This window comes from Urocampus carinirostris, chromosome 7 (genome assembly GCF_059441175.1).
Source record: "Urocampus carinirostris isolate Australia breed hairy pipefish chromosome 7, RoL_Ucar_1.0, whole genome shotgun sequence".
In the NCBI taxonomy this organism is placed as follows: domain Eukaryota; kingdom Metazoa; phylum Chordata; class Actinopteri; order Syngnathiformes; family Syngnathidae; genus Urocampus; species Urocampus carinirostris.
In genome coordinates this window covers 13233909-13251369 of record NC_142355.1, presented here as the reverse complement: position 1 = coordinate 13251369, position 17461 = coordinate 13233909, and the positions used below count along the sequence as shown (strand labels likewise).

At 37.8% G+C, this 17461-nt stretch overlaps 1 protein-coding gene across 1 annotated transcript in view; it reads left to right on the top strand.

Moving 5' to 3' along the window:
* The window catches only part of fa2h (fatty acid 2-hydroxylase), a 66549-nt gene that overhangs the window by 32160 nt on the left and 16928 nt on the right, over nucleotides 1–17461 (top strand). Inside the window, exons 2-3 of the mRNA XM_088339791.1 lie at nucleotides 6192–6311; nucleotides 14967–15109. Of these exons, the coding sequence (XP_088195917.1) occupies nucleotides 6192–6311; nucleotides 14967–15109 (263 nt within the window). The remainder of the gene's footprint in view (nucleotides 1–6191; nucleotides 6312–14966; nucleotides 15110–17461) is intronic.

The following is a 17461-nucleotide window of genomic DNA, read 5'->3' as shown; positions in this document are numbered from 1 at the left end:
CCATTGTTTGTTGCATTCTCAAAATTTCATCTTGACACACGACACAAATATATGTTTAATTAGTTGTACATAGAGAATTAAATCCAGGCCATCATATGCTATGCAGGCCAACATCAAAAGAAAAGCATACTAAATCACTTGTTCACATTTGTAGTGACTTACACCATCTTACAATGACGTGTTTTAAGTATTTTTTCATCCTGTATATTAATACAAAAACGGTTAATAATACTGTAAAAATATTGGCTAATAATCTATGTCAATATCAGTGCTGTAAAAAAAAGATATCAGTGTATCACTACTAATAGTTATTAATAAAATGTATGTCTGCTCATTTTCACTGAACAGTCACTCTGACGTGCAAAGTAATTTCATTCAACAAAACCTTTTTTTCCAAGGTCACTTTCAATCCTATTCAGATCACCATGCATCCAGTACCTTCATATTGGCAGCTAAATATTAGTCACAAAGCAAACAACTGGAGTCGGTTCCATTACTGTTTGTTGGTATTTCTGGAGTGCTCATGCACACTTTTCAGATCTGAGGCAAAAAGTCTAAACCCCACGCGGGCTGTCTCATTGTCTCATGGGATTGAATGGCAATTATTGTTTTATGCTTCTTTCTTTGGCGTTAGCTCCCAAAGATTTGGAAGATCTGTCTAACTTTGGCTGCATTCCTGTATGCGTGTGTGCGAAACGTGTGTTTGCCTATGTGCGAAAGTAACATCTAGTTAATAAGTGACTAGGAAATGAATACCGCATACCGGTTAACTTTACAACGCAGATTTATGTTTTACAGTTGAGCCAAAAAAACAAAACAATGAACACGCTTGATGATGATTATACTGGCGAGAAGGTCAATGAGAAGGACTTATGGAGGGGGTGGAGGCAGAAACAACACTGGGATTTTTGTTTCGGAGAAGGAGTAGTATAATGAAGGAAAACAAAGGAGCTGGTAGGGGTAAAGCCGGGTGGCGATGAGGGCTGGTACCATCACAACAATGACATTGTACTGGGCCACTGATGGTAGAGGTGGATAAAATTATGGGTTAATTTGACCAATGTGTACCAAGAAGGCCCACCATTTACAAAAGGATTATGTAAATGTCACCAAATGGACATCTGAGCTAACTGACTTCATGATGCTAAGACCATTTTTCAACATGTACGACACAACTTCCCGTAATTTACACAATTGTTAAACTTGAACTCTTTTTAAAAATGTTTCAGACACTAAAAGCTGCTGATTTCTAACACCTACTAGAAGTTTCTTGGTGTCTTGAATAAACATTTACCTTGAACATTAATCCCATGTTTTCCGCGGGGGGTTGCATTTCAAAAAGGACCCCGGATAATCAAAACTCGGCCATTTATCTATTTATCAATTTGTCACGTTAGCATAGGTGGACTCAACTGCAAGAAAGCCAGAGCGGAAGCATGTGTGCAATACAAAGGATGGTATTTATTAACAAAAAAAACAGGAACAATAACAACCCCCAACCCCACCCAACGCCCCACCCCTCTTCCCATAAAAAAACAGGTCTTACGACAACTAGCAATGTGTCCAAATCATATGCAAAAACTAAACCTGACATGGTAACAGAAGATGGCAGTGGCATGGGAATGGCAACCAGGATGACAATGGCAATGACCCGACCCAGTGTGCTATCCTAGTAGTCGATATAAAGTCATCTGACAGGTGTGTGGAGATTGTGTTGGTGCTAGATCCTGATACAAATATTATATTATCAGGGTTTGTACAGGTGCTTGAAATCTTTGAAAATTCCTGCATTTTAATGTTGTGTTTTCAAGTTGAGGAAAACGGTTGAATTTTGGGTAAAGTGCTTTAAAATGCTTGAAATTGTTGCCATTGCCAGGTTTCTTGGTGGTATGGCTAGTAAACTGAATTGTAATGATTTCAGGACACTATCATTACTTCAGATAATACTTTGGTGCCATCATGTGGACATTATTGGGACACAAATGTGGCATAAAAATGCTTTTACCTACTTTTAGCATGTCGAGAAGTCCCACTTTGTGATAGAAAGCATCTACCTGTGCCCTATGGTATTTTTTCAGATCTTGTTAGACTTTTTGTATTTACAAGTTTACCAAGGCTATTGTAATAACATCCAGACCAATTTGTTGATTGCAGTTTCCTGCCACGTCAGATCCAAAAATTCACTGGTCATGAGATTTTGTTACATTTTGGGATGGGCCTACTCTCTTTAATCAAGCCAAAGTAAAGCAGGGGTTTGAGGCAGGGTGTCCTAAAGTTTAAATAAACTAACAAACAAAAAGAATCACATGAAGAAATCTTTACAATGAACAAACTACACTAAAATAGACACAGATCTGCTGGTAACACTGTAGAGATGTCAGATACCAAGGACTGAAAGAAAAGTAGCGAAAATGTTAGAGGTGGGAAACTTGGTCCTAGAGGGCCGCTTGTCTTGCATGTTTTTGGAGGTTTTTCTTCAACTCAAATGATTCCAATCAATCAACAGGATTTTTTAAAAGATCCTCCCATCTTGCCTAAAAGCTGATAATTTGTATCACTTGAGTTGAGGTAGAGAAACTTGCAAAAACATGCAGGACACGTTGCCCTGTGAGACCGGGTTGCCCACCTCTGGCCTAAACAGACACTCGTAAATGAGACAAGTAAAACCTGGACAAAACATGACGTATAAGGGAGTCCATTGGCTGACTCTAGAGAGCAAAAGTAGGTGGAAAATCTCAAACTAGGCTGGACCTTGACTGACACAAAAGGAATCACATGAAAACTGAAAACAAAACTAAAATGAACCTGACAAAAAACAAATAACATGACTGTGATTTTATAAAGAGACAATCTTTTGGTCTAAAAAAGCCAGCCACTGGCAATTTCTCCATAGATTGCAATTAGGCTTTTAATTCATGCTTGGGATAACTATTGCATGTGCACTTAAAACATGTTTTTTTTTTTTTTTTTTGCAGCTATTCCTTAATGTGTTATGATGAAAATAATTGGAAAGGCGATTGTGTATTATGTCTGTAATTGAACGAAAAAAATGGAAATGGCAAAAACTACATTCCGCAGGCCGGAGTTTTTTTTAAGACCAACTATTCCGATCGGTGCATGTTTAGTTAGCTGTACGTATGATAACAACTGTCTGCTTTTGTGATTTTGTATATCGGCCTATGTGCAATCGAACAAATATTAAAGGTATGATACGCTATTTCTAAAATACCATTTTATGTGTGTACTTTGCAGCAGGAATGTTGTTTGTATAGATATGGAAGTGTTTTTGCTGGACCAGTATCCCATGCTTATCATGTGGTACGCATACACGGATAGATTGAATGAATGGATTGCCTTGCGTGTTTAAGTCCTGACGCATTTCTGGCATTTTCATCGATTTATTTTTTAATGCTTGAAGTGTGTGAAATAACCCAAGATAACCCTTATACAGTGGTTTGCGAAACTATTTGGCTTCCTTGAACTTTGTGACCTTTTGGGACACAATCATAAAGTGCAACACACTTTGTTGTATATTTTTCACTTTTTTAACAAATAAAAAATGAAAAAGTGGGTGCGCCAAATTATTCAGCCCCTTTACTTTCAGTGCAGCAAACTCTGTCCAGAAGTTCAGTGAGGATCTCGGAATGATTTAATGTTGATCTAAATGACTAACGATGATAAATGGAATCCACCTGTGGGTAAGTGTCTGTATGAATGCACCTGCACTGTGATAGTGTCAGAGGTCTGCTTAAAGCGCAGAGAGCATTATGAAGAGCGAGGAACACACCAGGCAGGTCCGAGATACTGTCGTGGAGAAGTTTAAAGCTGGATTTGGATACAAAAAGATTTCCCAAGCTTTAAACATCCCAAGGAGCACTGTGCAAGCAATAATATTGAAATGGAAGGAGTAGCCATTTCTTAAAGATATCCATAAAAATTGTCGTTTAAGGTTTGCCACAAGCCACCTGGGAGACACACCAAACATGTGGAAGAAGGTGTTATGGTCAGATGAGACCAAAATCGAAGTTTTTGGCAACAATGCAAGAGGTTATGTTTGGCGTAAAAGCACCCTAAACACACCATCCCCACAGTCAAACATGGTGGTGGCAGCATCATGGTTTGGGCCTGCTTTTCTTCAGCAGGGACAGGGAAGATGGTTAAAATTGATGGGAAGATGGATGGAGCCAAATACAGGACCATTTTGTAAGAAAACCTGATGGAGTCCACAAAAGACCTGAGACTGGGACGGAGATTTGTCTTCCAACAAGACAATGATCCAAAACATAAAGCAAAAGCTACAATGGAATGGTTCACCTAAAAACATATCAAGGTGTTAGAATGGCCAAGTCAAAGTCCAGACCTCAATCCAATTGAGAATCTGTGGAAAGAACTGAAAACTGCATTTCACAAACGCTTTCCATCCAACCTCACTGAGCTCCAGCTGTTTTGCAAGGTGGAATGGGCAAAAATATCAGTTTCTCGATGGGCAAAACTGATGGAGACATACCCCGAGCGACTTGCAGCTGTAATCGCGGCAAAAGGTGGCGCTACTAAGTATTAACTCAATGGGGCTGAATAATTTTGCACACCCACTTTTTCATTTTTCATTTGTTAAAAAAAGTTTGAAATATCCAATGAAGTGTGTTCCACTTCATGATAGTGTCCCACTTATTGCTGATTCTTCACAAGAAATTACAGTTTTATATTTTGATGTTTGAAGTCTGAAAAGTGGCAAAAGGTAACAAAGTTCAAGGGGGCCAAATAGTTTCGCAAGCCACCGTATACCCACACACCTCACCATTAAAGCATTTGATTTTCAGAGCTTCCAGATAGGCATGGGGGTAAAAAAATAACCCACAATTTTTTTGCTTCTAGTGTATTAAAGTCATTGTACTTCTGTTAAGAGTTACACTTGCTTTATTCCACTATTGTTGTCATTATTCAAAGCCTGATTGATGAACATATCACAATAATGACTAATTACTATCCACAAGGAAACACGTTTTGTGTACTGAAAACTAATAAGTATGAAAGTATGAAAAGAGACCCCCCAAAATCCCGTCTTCTTTGCTTCTTGAATTTTTCTTTTCTTTTCTCCCCTTTTCCATCTTTTCCTTCTTTTATTTTTTCAGAGCTTTTTACCTTTTTTCTAGTATTCGTTTTCGTTTGTTGTCTATTTTCCTTTTTCTATTTTATTTGTTTCTTTCTTTACTCTTTTTTTCAAAGCTTTTTATTTATCTTTTTTCGTGTCCTTTTTCGTTTTTTAATTATTTTTTCCTGCTTTTTTTCCCTTATTTTGTCTGTCTTCCATGGCTCTTTGTTGGGCGGGCCAGGGCCCCTATGGGTTGGGACCAAAGAGATTGCAGGTTCGTTTCCCGGCTCTTCCATGTTAAATGTCTTCAGGCAAGACATTGAACCACTAATGCCTCCAATAGGCAGGTAGTTGCCTTGCATGACTGACTCGGCTATTGGTTTGTAAGTGTGTGTGTGAATGGGGAAATTGTGAAGTGTATTGTAAAACGCTTTGGAGGTCCTTGGTGACTGTTACAGTGCTACTGTATACAAATGCAGTCCATTTGCTATTTTACTCAATTTTGTGCTGATATTGACTTCAAATTAGAACGTTTAAAACACCACAGAGGGGACCAGTGTTATTTTTACCTGCATGCATTGTTTTTTGGCCAATTTTACTAGTGAATTAATTTTGCAATTTCGAGCCCTGATTTTTATGCACTGGATAGATTTTCTTCTGCACTAAGTAATGTCTGGGCAGAGCCTAATTGCACATGTACGGAGTTTAGAGGAAACGTTGCTCAAAAGTATGAAATTGAACGACAATTCAGCCCCTGAAAATAGACCAAAACCACATTTAGAAAAAAATCAAATCATGTTTTTGATTTAAAACGGGCACAAACTGTCATCCTGAATTTTTTTTTACAAAGTAATGCATATGGTATCGATTGATTTAGGCATTCACATTTACACTGCAAAAGAAAAAACAATTGCATGATGTAATGGCTGGCTAATCAAAACACTTTCTCAAGTAAAATCTTAAAATCAAAGTCAGTTGCAGTATTTTCTCTTAAGAATGAGTATGTAATGTTGTGAATATCAAGGGCTAATGTAGAACATTAGCCTAGTAACAATAGCAAAGGAGAGTGAGAATGTGTTTTTATTCTTATTTTTTCCAGAACCTGAGGGAGAGGAGGAACCCCATCGATGAGACAGAAGAAAAAACATCGGTAGAGACAGAGAAAGACTACGATCGTCACGCTCCACATAATCTCTGCAGCTCTGTGGATCTGGAAAACGTATGAAAGCTTCATCTTTTCAATACATTAATGAATGACTCCTGTTCTAACGGGATAGCTTACTCCACGTTCCCATTTTCAAAAAGTGATAGCAGTTCCTCGTGAAATTGTACAAAATAGCCAGAGGTGGAATGCGTTTGTGTGGACAAAGGGTAAATGGTCATCAGGTCATTCACCTTCCACAAGTGTCCCTGTTTGGTTTTAGTACACCGTGGACAACCATGGTGTTTCTCAAATGTTATAATTTCTAACCTAAATGTCAATTTTATGGTCTTTGATCACAGTACTGCATTTTCTTGGGAAATATGTCACAGCTGTGGCGCTTGGTAGCTTAGGCATGAAAATCTTTCACCTTTGGGAGAAATTCTCCGTTTTGCAGTCAAAGGTTGACCTACGTAAGCTCTCAGGAGAACATGTTTGAGATGTGTTATTGTGAAATTTCGCAGAATGAATCGGACCTCTGAGGTGGTGTAGTCAACTCAAGTCATGTTTATTTGTATAGCCCTTAATCACAAACAGTCTCAAAGGGCTGCACAGACCACAGATTATTGCAAACTACAGACTATTATTACACCATCGCCTGATCTAAATCCTACAATAGGGCAAGGAAAAACTCAAAAACCTCAACATGGGGAAAATGAAGAAACCTTGAGAAGGGACCGCACATGAGGTGATCCCCTTCCAGGATGACCAGGCTGCTATGGATGTTGTAATAATAGATAATACACAGATATTCTTAACATGAAGGCAATTCATTAGCTATAGAATAGAAGTGTGCTTTAAGCCTAGTATTGAACAGTTCAGTTGAGGTTGCAGATCAAATCTCAGGGGCAAGAGCATTCCACAGCACAGGGGCCCGAATGGAGAACGCTCTTGAACCTGCGGATCTCTTCTTGGCTCTTGGGATCACTAGTAGACCAGCATTTGCCGAGCGAAGGCTCCGGACCGGAACATAAGGGGGGAATTAAATCTGAAAGATATGAGGGAGCAAGTCCATGCATGATTCCATATAATACCAACAGAACCTTAAAATCACATCATAAGCAAACAGGGAGCCAATGCAGGTGAGCTAAAATCGGGGTAACGCAATCAAACTGTCTTGTCTTAGTTAAAAACCTCGCTGCAGCATTTTGTACCATCTGCAGGCTCTTGATTTTGGACTTCGGGAGACCGGAGAGTAGTGCATTACAGTAATCGAGACGGGAGGTAACAAACGCATTAATTATAATCTGCGCATCCGACTGAGACAGCATAGGGCGAATTTTTGCAATGTTGCGAAAATGGAAAAAAAGCTGTTCTAGTAATATTCTTAATGTGTGTTTGAAAGGACAGATCGGGGTCAAATATGACACCTACATTTTTGACTGAGTCACTCTGGGTGATATCACATTTGTCAATGTTCAGAGCTGTTTTTGAGAGTCACGGCATTTAGATGGACCAATAACTAGCATTTCGGTCTTTTCAGAGTTAAGGCGCAGGAAGTTGAGTTACATCCATTCTTTTATCTCAGTGAGGCAGGCCTCAAAATTTCCATAGTTTAGTGTGGCAGATTCCTCCATCAAAAGATATAGATGAGTGTCATCTGCGTAGTGCGTTTGAGTTAAGATCATTGTAGTTTGCGCAGGCAGGATCATTTTTTTTTACCTGTGTCGGTTTTATTTTTTTATCACAATATTTTATTCACTGTACCAGATACTAATGTTAGATAATGGAGAAAACAGAAAGTTGTCCTAAAGTATCTAAAAAACAACAACTTTTTGGTGTATCTGGTGATAAATCAGACTTAGTTCACACGTTTGTTAAACTTTAGAAGGATTGACTTTCCTTTTTCTAAAGTTTGACGTCATCAAGTTCTGTCAGTAAGAAAAAGAACAAGAAAATTTGTTACAACATCGACCAAACATTGACAGCTGCAAACACTTATGAAATGGGGCACAGAAATTCTGTTTCATTTACATTCTCTATGCCTCATTCAGTGAATGATAGCTGCCGGTTTAATATTTGGCTTATGATTGATCACATTTTTCTGGTTCTTTTTCCTACTGTTAGCAAGCGCTCGGTGACCTCAAACAACAGGGCCATGGATTGATTCACATTGGCTTTCATCTTTTAATGGCACTGAAGAAAATGGCACATTGGCCTGGAAAATCCTTAAAAAGTGCTTGAATTTGACCATGTAAAAGGTGTACTGCTTGGGGTACCCCAAAAAACTAAACTCTTGTGAAAGGCTGGGTAAGAAACGAGAAGACAAACGGTGCACTTTTGACACTTGAGCCTCCGTAGTTTGTATTCTTACCAATGCTTTTTAGCACCTGATTTTGGCACTGTATACTACAGCAACATCTAGTGGTCAAATAACACACACTGTCTCTTTAATCTTACAGTTTTTCTGTTTTGTTTTAATAAGTTTCATTTTCATTTCGTTTAACATATGCTATTTGTATGTATGCTAAGACTGCTTAAATTCCCCTATCAAAAACCATTTACAAAGTAGGCCAGTGGTAAACTATCCTTTCATTTATTTTATGCACCACTTATCCTCACCGAGTCGCCCATCCCAGTTATCTTTGGGCAGTGGGCAGGGGACACCTTGAACAGGCACACAGATACAATCAACTCATTCCGTCACCCCTAGGGATAATTTGGACCCGCCAATCAACATGTCATGCACATTTTTGGAATGTGGGACGAGTGCCTGTAGGAAACCCACCTAGGCACAAGGAGAACATGAAAACCCTGCACAGGCAGGGCGGTACCTGGAATCGAACTCTAGATCTCCGCATTGTGGGGCTTACGCATTAACTCGTAATTTTTTTTCATTTGGTGCCACTTATGTCCCCAGTGCCCTGTTGTGTGTCTTCCTTCCCACACACTAATAAAAAACATTTATTATTTGTAGCTTCCCCCTTTAAAACCTACATAAAATGTTAAAACTATAATGATGATATAATTCAAATGGTTAAAGATATACTCTTGAAAAAGTTTATTTAGTGCCACTCTTGTCCCCGTTGACTCTTTTTTGTCTTCTTCACCATACAAAAATAGTGTTAAAATGGCAAAAGTATTATGCTAATGTGTAGAAAATGTAGATGTCTGCATTTTTTTTCTAGAAAGAAGTTTTACAATGAAAAATGTACGTATAAAAAAAATGTCCTAATATAGAGATGTGTCTTTTTGAAATAGAAAAATGAATAGGCTCCTATTCTCTTTTTTTCACGCATGTATTTCCGAGGTATCTGATTCCAAACTGAATCGATAATACGAAGAAATCAAATCAACAAAATCATCTAACAATTTATTTTCCTCCCTGCTCCTCTACCAATTTTTTTAACCCAATGCGGTCCTTGAACTCAAAAAGATTGCCCACCCTTGAAGTAGGGTCTTTGCTCCAATATTGTATTTCACTAAAACATGAAGATGGATGTAATCAAACTTCCCTGTTTCATTTTGAACTCAATATTTAACGTGGAGCCCAGCATAACTATCATTGTTCTTGTGAGCCGATACATAAGACTGGCATTTATGACATTGGGGATAAATATTTGATAATAACAATGTAAGATTCGAGAGTATAATCTGTTGTTACAGGGAGTAAAGACGACAGTTTTTGTTTTTCCTTACCCAAAATGTTCCTCAAAAGCTAATCGTTGGCATTCAGTTAGAGATCTGGTTAGAAGCAAATGCTTATTTCATTCGACACAACCCAGCCCCTCACGTCCCCTCACCCTATTAAAAAACGAAAAAAAGAAAAACTAAGCTACAGCGCCAAGCAAAAGTATCAAAAGTTCAAAGAAAGAATGCGACACAAGAAGATTTCGCAACATTTACACTTCTCCTGGAGTACTGCGCAAACAATATCAAGACGGAGAGAGCATAAAACTATTGAAAACTTACCAAGACCTGGCCGTCCCTCTAAACTTTTGTATTAAACAAAGAGAAAACTCATCAAAGAAACAACCAAAAGATCCATGATCATATTGTATGACCTGCAGGTATACACAGCTGAGGTGGGACGATCTTGTCATTTACTAAGTATTAACTCAAAGGGGGCCAATACTCTTTTTTCCGTTTTTTTTAGCACAATATAAAATGTTAAATGTTTTCACGATTGTGTCTTACATGTTGTTGATTCTTAAAGTTTTTTTTTATCTAAAGGTTTTAACCCTGAAATATGTCAAAAGGTTCTTGGGGGGGACAATACTTTCGCAAGGCACTGTATGTAATGACATGAAACTGGAAATAGAATTGTCTTTATTGCCATGGATAACAACGTAGGAAACATTGCTTACAACAAGATCAGATGAGGCACTCCAGGGTAATCATGTCATAAAACACTTAAAAGAGACAAGCGAGATAAAAAAAAGAACGTGAGTTAAAATAGGCAAATATTTACAAGTGCTCGTAGACTGGCGTAAGTTGTAAGAAAGATAAGAACATTGTAAGAAATAGAACTGGCTGGATAGCAGTTAGCCGATGCTCCCGTACGTGCCGCCATGTTAAATTAGTTCTAAACAAACATTCTGCGCTTTGTCTTCAAGCATCTGTTCTGCTCATATAAAACACTCACGTTTGCGGTTTGACGTAAGAAAAACCTGTACGTCCGCTCATTTGGCTTTGAATATTAGGCAAGAGCTTGCATCATCTTCTTTCCCCCCCACTCTTTAAAACGGCAATATAAATGATTTCTGATTGAAGTCTGACTGAAGTTTTTTGTATAGCAGGGGTGTCAAACTCATTTGGCCAAAAAAACATTCGCATGGGGGCTAGACTGGTAAATTAATGGCATAAAAAGTGCTTTAGCTGGAAGGGTGGGGGTCTTTTCGGAGGCTCACAATCAAATTATGACTCAGGGATGTAAGATTCAATTTTAAATTGATGATTGATTTGTTCTTTCTTTAACATTTTCTTCCTTTTTCAAAGATTAAATCTCTTGTAGTGTTAATAAACTGCATTCTTAAAAAGGAACAAAATGCCAATTGACTTCATTTCAACTCCTGGTTATTTAACTCAGGGAAACTCACGCAGACTGGAAAGTGTCAGAAATAGCTTAGAAACACACATTGAAATGATCAATTTAATGTATTAAGTCTTTCTTTTTGTAATAAAGATATTTACCTGAATGTGGGAGCTTCTTAAAACCCAAGACACTCTGGTGCTATTTCTTTTAATTTTGTATTTTTCGTATTGCTTTGAACAGCTCGTCTGTGGCTCTCATTGTAAGTCGAATAACACTCAAATAGGTTTCCTCAATCTTCTCTGGTCGATTAATTGTCGTAAGAAACTTCAGCTTCTCTGGGGGCACTGCGAGTAGTTCCTAGCTTTGCAAGTTATTGTTTGACTGCCTCCTGAGATGCAATCTGCAACTTCAGTGGAATTGTTTAAACCTAGGCTTAAAACACACTTCTATTCTATAGTTTATGAATGGCCAATTTTTCATGTTGACAATATCTGTGTTTTACTTGTTATTGCAACATCCATTGCAGCCTGGTCATCCTGGAAGGGGGATTACCTCATATGTGGTCCCTTCTCAAGGTTTCTTCATTTTCCTCATTCTGAGGTTTTTGAGTTTTTCCCTGCCCTCATGTAGGTTTTAGATCAGGCGATGGTGTAATAAGAGTCTGTGGTTTGCAATAATCTGTGGTCTGTGCAGTCCTTTGAGACTCTTTGTGATTAAGAGCTATACAAATAAACTGACTTTGACGCAATGCAGCTCATTTTTCTCTTGAGCTTCTCTCAGCATTTTCTTATGTGACAGGCCACATTTGGCCCACGGGACATGATTTAACGTGTGTTGTATTCGAACCATTCTTTGTGGCTGCTCGAAAGTAAGTACTGGAGAATAATTTTGGCAGATATTTAGTTTGACGATGGCATACCTTACACTGCTAAATATATTCATCGATAAATTCCTTGGCGTTTCAGTTCATCTATTTTTTTTTTAAATTGTCTTATTTTACTTTATATGAATTTTTTGTTATATTTATATCTTGTACTACAATTAACAGTAACCATGCAGTTTTATGAATAATTCATCAAAAATAATAATTATTATTATGTCACCAACTACATGTAATTAGACACCAGACAAGGTTTCATGGCACATTGGTTCAGCTTGTATGCATAAACAGACTTGGCTATAAACATTCTGAAGTTGGTAACCGTTTCAATTTAAAATATACCAAAGGGCCAAATTCGTTATGTACATGTCCGAAAGTAGGGTAGAAAAAAAACATTCTTTTGGCTATACACAAAAAATCCCAAAAGTCCTACTGTGAGCATACAATTGAACACGCATGCAGACGCTAGCAGGTGCAGGCAGTTGAATTGAATTGAACAGAATAGAATTGTCTTTATTGTCACTCATAACAACGTAGGGAACATTGTTTGCAACAAGATGGGACATTACACTCCAAGGTAAACACATAATAAAGACTTAAAAGAGAAAATACGACAAAAAGAAAGTCAGCATGAATAGGAAAAAAAAATATTGCCATCCAAATCCCGCAGGCTGTCACTAATAAGGGGAAATCAAATTTGGCAATACTATCTTCGTCGTTGGGGGAAGAAAAATCCCCCTCTTATCGCAGGGAATTGAAAGCAAAAATCCCATCCATCCATCCGATATCTGCACTGCTTATCCTCAGAAGGGTCGCGGGGGTGCTGGAGCCCATCCCAGCTATTTTCAGGCAGTGGGCTAGGACACCCTGAACTGGCTGCCAGACAGTTGTAGGGCACACAGAGAAGAGCAACTCACTCAATCACACCTAGGGACAATTTTGACCGTCCAATTAACCTGACGTGCATGTTTTCGGAATGTGGGCGGAAACCGGAGTGCCTGGAGGAAACCCACACTAGCACGGAGAGAACAAACTCTGCAAAGGCTGGTAGCTGGATTTGATCACATGACCTCAGAACTGTGTCGCGGACGCTCTGACCACTCAGCCGCCGTGCTGCCATCAAAAATCCCATTTGTCTGTTTTGTTAAATTTTCTTCCCTTGATTCCGAATGTCATGCAAGGGCATAGTTTTGGCATGGACGGAGGGGACGCACGTGTTTTGTACCCACCAGTATTACGTGTTTACTGAAAAAAAAATCCCCACTTGTGTCAAATCAAACCTACGCCATTGGTGTCATGTAACACTCAAATCATGCCCATGCTTATCAATGGTGCATTTTCTTTCGTGGTCGATATTAAATATTTTCTTATTGAAAACTAAATGAAAATGAGCAATTTTACTAAATGGGAGCATCTCTTTCACTGTATAAATGTGGCTCCCAGAACTGTGAGATTGAAGCTTGACTCTATTTGAAATTAGTTAATGCCCTCACCTGGTATCGGTGAAATGCAGTGAGGTTATTGAGGCACAGTCAAATTTACAAATAAACAGAGATGGTTTTCATCATTTGATTGGCAAAAATCAAGCTGTAGCACTTAAAAAGCATTTAATTGTCTTACCTCAAAGAGACCGTGTTTATTATTTGACCACTAGATGTCGCTGTATTGTGTTGTGTGACCAAAAACGACTAATAAAAAGCACAGGAAGAACACAAACTAAGGAGATGCATAGTGACATTTTTGTAATTATTTTTTGGGCCAATCCTTCCTCAAGCTTTTCATTTTTGGGGTGTTTTCATAGCAGCCAGATGGCAGACAATTGTGTCCACTCCCTTTGAGTGGGGCTCATATAATATAAAATAAATTCCAATTTCTCAACTTATTTGTATTTTGAAAAATGCATGTTTAAATGACAAATCATGTATTTTTCCTTAATGTTTGAATCAATATATTATATATGTATATAATATATATTTATGTTTTATAATGACGTTTTTCTCTACAATTCTGAGTTGCTAGATGATACACTTTCCCGCAACTTATGAATTGAGTCTATGGGCTGCTCCTTTTTGAATAAAAGCGTCAACACATAAGGAATTCTCCATTACTAAAATAAAACCCATGCAACAACAAAAATAATAATAATATTGGATAGCTTGACTTGCTCTTAGCTTGCTCATACTATCACTATTTCTGTTGACTGTGCCTAGCCAAACTCTTTTCTCTCACTATTGCCCTCTCCCATGAGGCAAGAGAATCGCTTGCCTCACTCTGTATTTGCAGCTGCTTAGCACAGTAATACTTTACATACTAATTATGTTGATAAAATTGTGAAAATACAGAAATTTTTGAAAACGAAAATTGTGAATTAAAATGAGAAATAACTTTAACACTAAATATTTATAACCGTTTAATACATTCTCAAATTTAAATTTCAATAATGACAGATGAGGCACAGCCTCCCCTGACTGCATGACACTTCCTGCTATTAACCTGAAATTTTTGTACATTGATTTTGAGTCATTACATTGCATTTCCTCATTTTCCTAATTGTCTTCTTGTGATGGATTTAAAGAGCACGATTAAAGCGCTGCCTAAGATATATTTTTTCATCCCTTTACCCGAAATTTGTTGTCAGCATCTTCCGGGTTTCGATTGACAGCTAAATAATTGTGTGCTTTTGAGGTTTTTGAAACAAGTCAGGAAACTTCCTCCTCCCTCAAAATGTTGCATTGCTGCTCTGGCTTCAATTACTTATGTTCTAGTGCCACCACCTGACTCCTGAAACAACCTTATTTTCATTGTCCGTTTTTGTTAGGATTTGGTGGACTGGAGGAAGCCCCTGGCATGGCAGGTTGGCCATTTGGGAGAAAAATATGATGCATGGGTTCACCAGCCTGTTGACAGGCCTATCAGACTGTTTGGAAACTCTTTCCTTGAGGCCAGCACCAAAACCTCCTGGTAAGACACAACAAAACACCATCTTTCCTGTTTTTATTCTATTTTAAAAATTGAGAGGGCAGAGTACTGATGCATGCAATAATTTTCTACCTATATTAATGATTTCAATTCCCCTTGTTAAGTGACAATAAATCTTACAAACACAACGCTGCACCTATTTACTCACAACAAGCCATACTATATAGAATACCTCTACTATGTAAGCAATCTACGATGATGTTGTCTGCTACCAATGACCAAGACAATGGAGATTAGAGCTGAAATGGGCAAAAAAGATGGGTCTAACAAAAATGATCTTTTTTTTTTAAAAATTACATTTTTTATGTGCAATAGACGCTGTATCAGAAATTAAGTTTTTAGGGGTCATAATAGACAATAAATTAAGCTGGAAAACACACATCAGACACATACAAACTAAAGTATCTTAAGCATTTCAATAATTAATAAAGCCAAATTAATTTCAAACTATAGTGCATTATATTTATTATATTGTTCTCTAGTTCTGCCATACTTAACATATTGTGCAGAGGTCTGGGGCAATAATTACAAAAGTTCACTACAGCCCCTTTTTATCCCCCAAAAACGTGCAATTAGAACCATACTATTATTTTATTCCTGCAGTCCAAATTATTAAAATTAGATGATTTAGTAAAATGTTTCACTGCGCAACTGTTATTTAAAGTCAACAAAAACATATTGTCAGAAAACATCCATAAATTATTCATTCAGAAAGAGAGAAATTATAATTTAAGGGGCTGTAGTGAATTTATAATCCCAAAGTTGAGAACCACCAGGAAAAGTATGTGTGTGTCTGTGCGTGGAGTCAAGCTTTGGAACAGTTTGCAAGGCAAGATCAAACGGTGTCCAACTATTCACTTGTTCAGGTTTAGATACAAAAAAACATTCCTGGCGCGATGAGGAGGGTGGGGTATGAGTCGTGCGGGAGATTGGGAATAGTGCGTCTGGTTAACTTTGTGTTATTGTTGTTATTCTTGTATCATAACTGTTATTATTAATATCATTACAACTGTTGTTATATCATTGGTGTATTTGGTGTGGAAGGGGTAGGGAATATAAGCATTTGCTTCTTACTACCCCTTTTCGAACATATTATGTAACATTATTAGTTGTTGAGTTATTGTTTTTGTTCTGTTTTTTAATTTTGATGTTCGAATAAAGTTTTCATTGATTCATTCATTCATTCATATGTGGCATACATAAATTGAAATGATCAAAAAACATCTAAAATACAGGGAAAACATAAAGGTTGACAGTTGTGAGGTATTGTTATCTCGCAATGAAAGCCAATATCACTATCCAGTGGCTGCAAAACAGTCTGAAATTTGAAATTAAAGGAATGGTAAAATGCCATTAAATTCAATATTAAAGAAACATGTTGGGAATTAAACGTATTGCTTAGAAAATAGAGTTTTTTTGACTGAGGATAGTTAATGTTAGGCCAATAGAGGTGTCAGCTTGTAGAATAGTTATAGATGACTACCGTAAATTCTGGACCACAGAAAACACCTGATTAAAAGTTGCATGCACAGATTTGAGGAAGAAACTGCAGGCTTAAACAGCCATGAATCCGAAATCGTTCATGTCCATTGCTTATGTTTTGAAACATGTATTGGGGAAATATCTGGTACAGAAAAGTAACAGATTGTGACCTAATAAGGACACTTGTTTTCGGGACTGTGTCCACACAAGTCAATATTGAATAAATTGGCATTAACATATAGACAGGAGTGTGACAAAAACATTCTCTAAACAAAACCCGATTTACTGTCCTGACTACAATTCAGGAGCCTTTACAATCTCAACATCCTGTACAAGGCCTGAGCATCTGTTAATCCGGGAGAAATTGTTCCAGTCAGCATTTCAGGTTCCCACAGTGCCTCCTATATACAGGTTCGTCTCCGCCCCAAATTCCCCCGCCCTCTTAACATGCCTGTTTTGATGTTCGCGGTTCACTTTTTGTCTGCAATCAAGTTTTCTCCAAATTACCTACCTAACTGATTGGCTTATTTTTGGGGTGCCACGAACCCGAGTCGAGAAGATGGATGTATTTTCATATTAAAATGGGTCAACGCGCGTTACTGAAAATAGTTATGGGTTACAGTTACAAGTTACTTTATTTAAATAGTGTTGCCCCACAAATTGCCGACACCCAAAAGTAGCAGTTCACTTTGAAAGTAACTATCAAAAGTGATCACGGGCCATAACTCCCGCCCCAAGCCGGACTTTGGACATGCCTGGGTTAAGCTTTTTTGAAAATAATTTAATAATAATTTATTTTGGTGTGATGTTACTAGGACATGTAAATGTTCCACATGACCACGTAGTGGATTT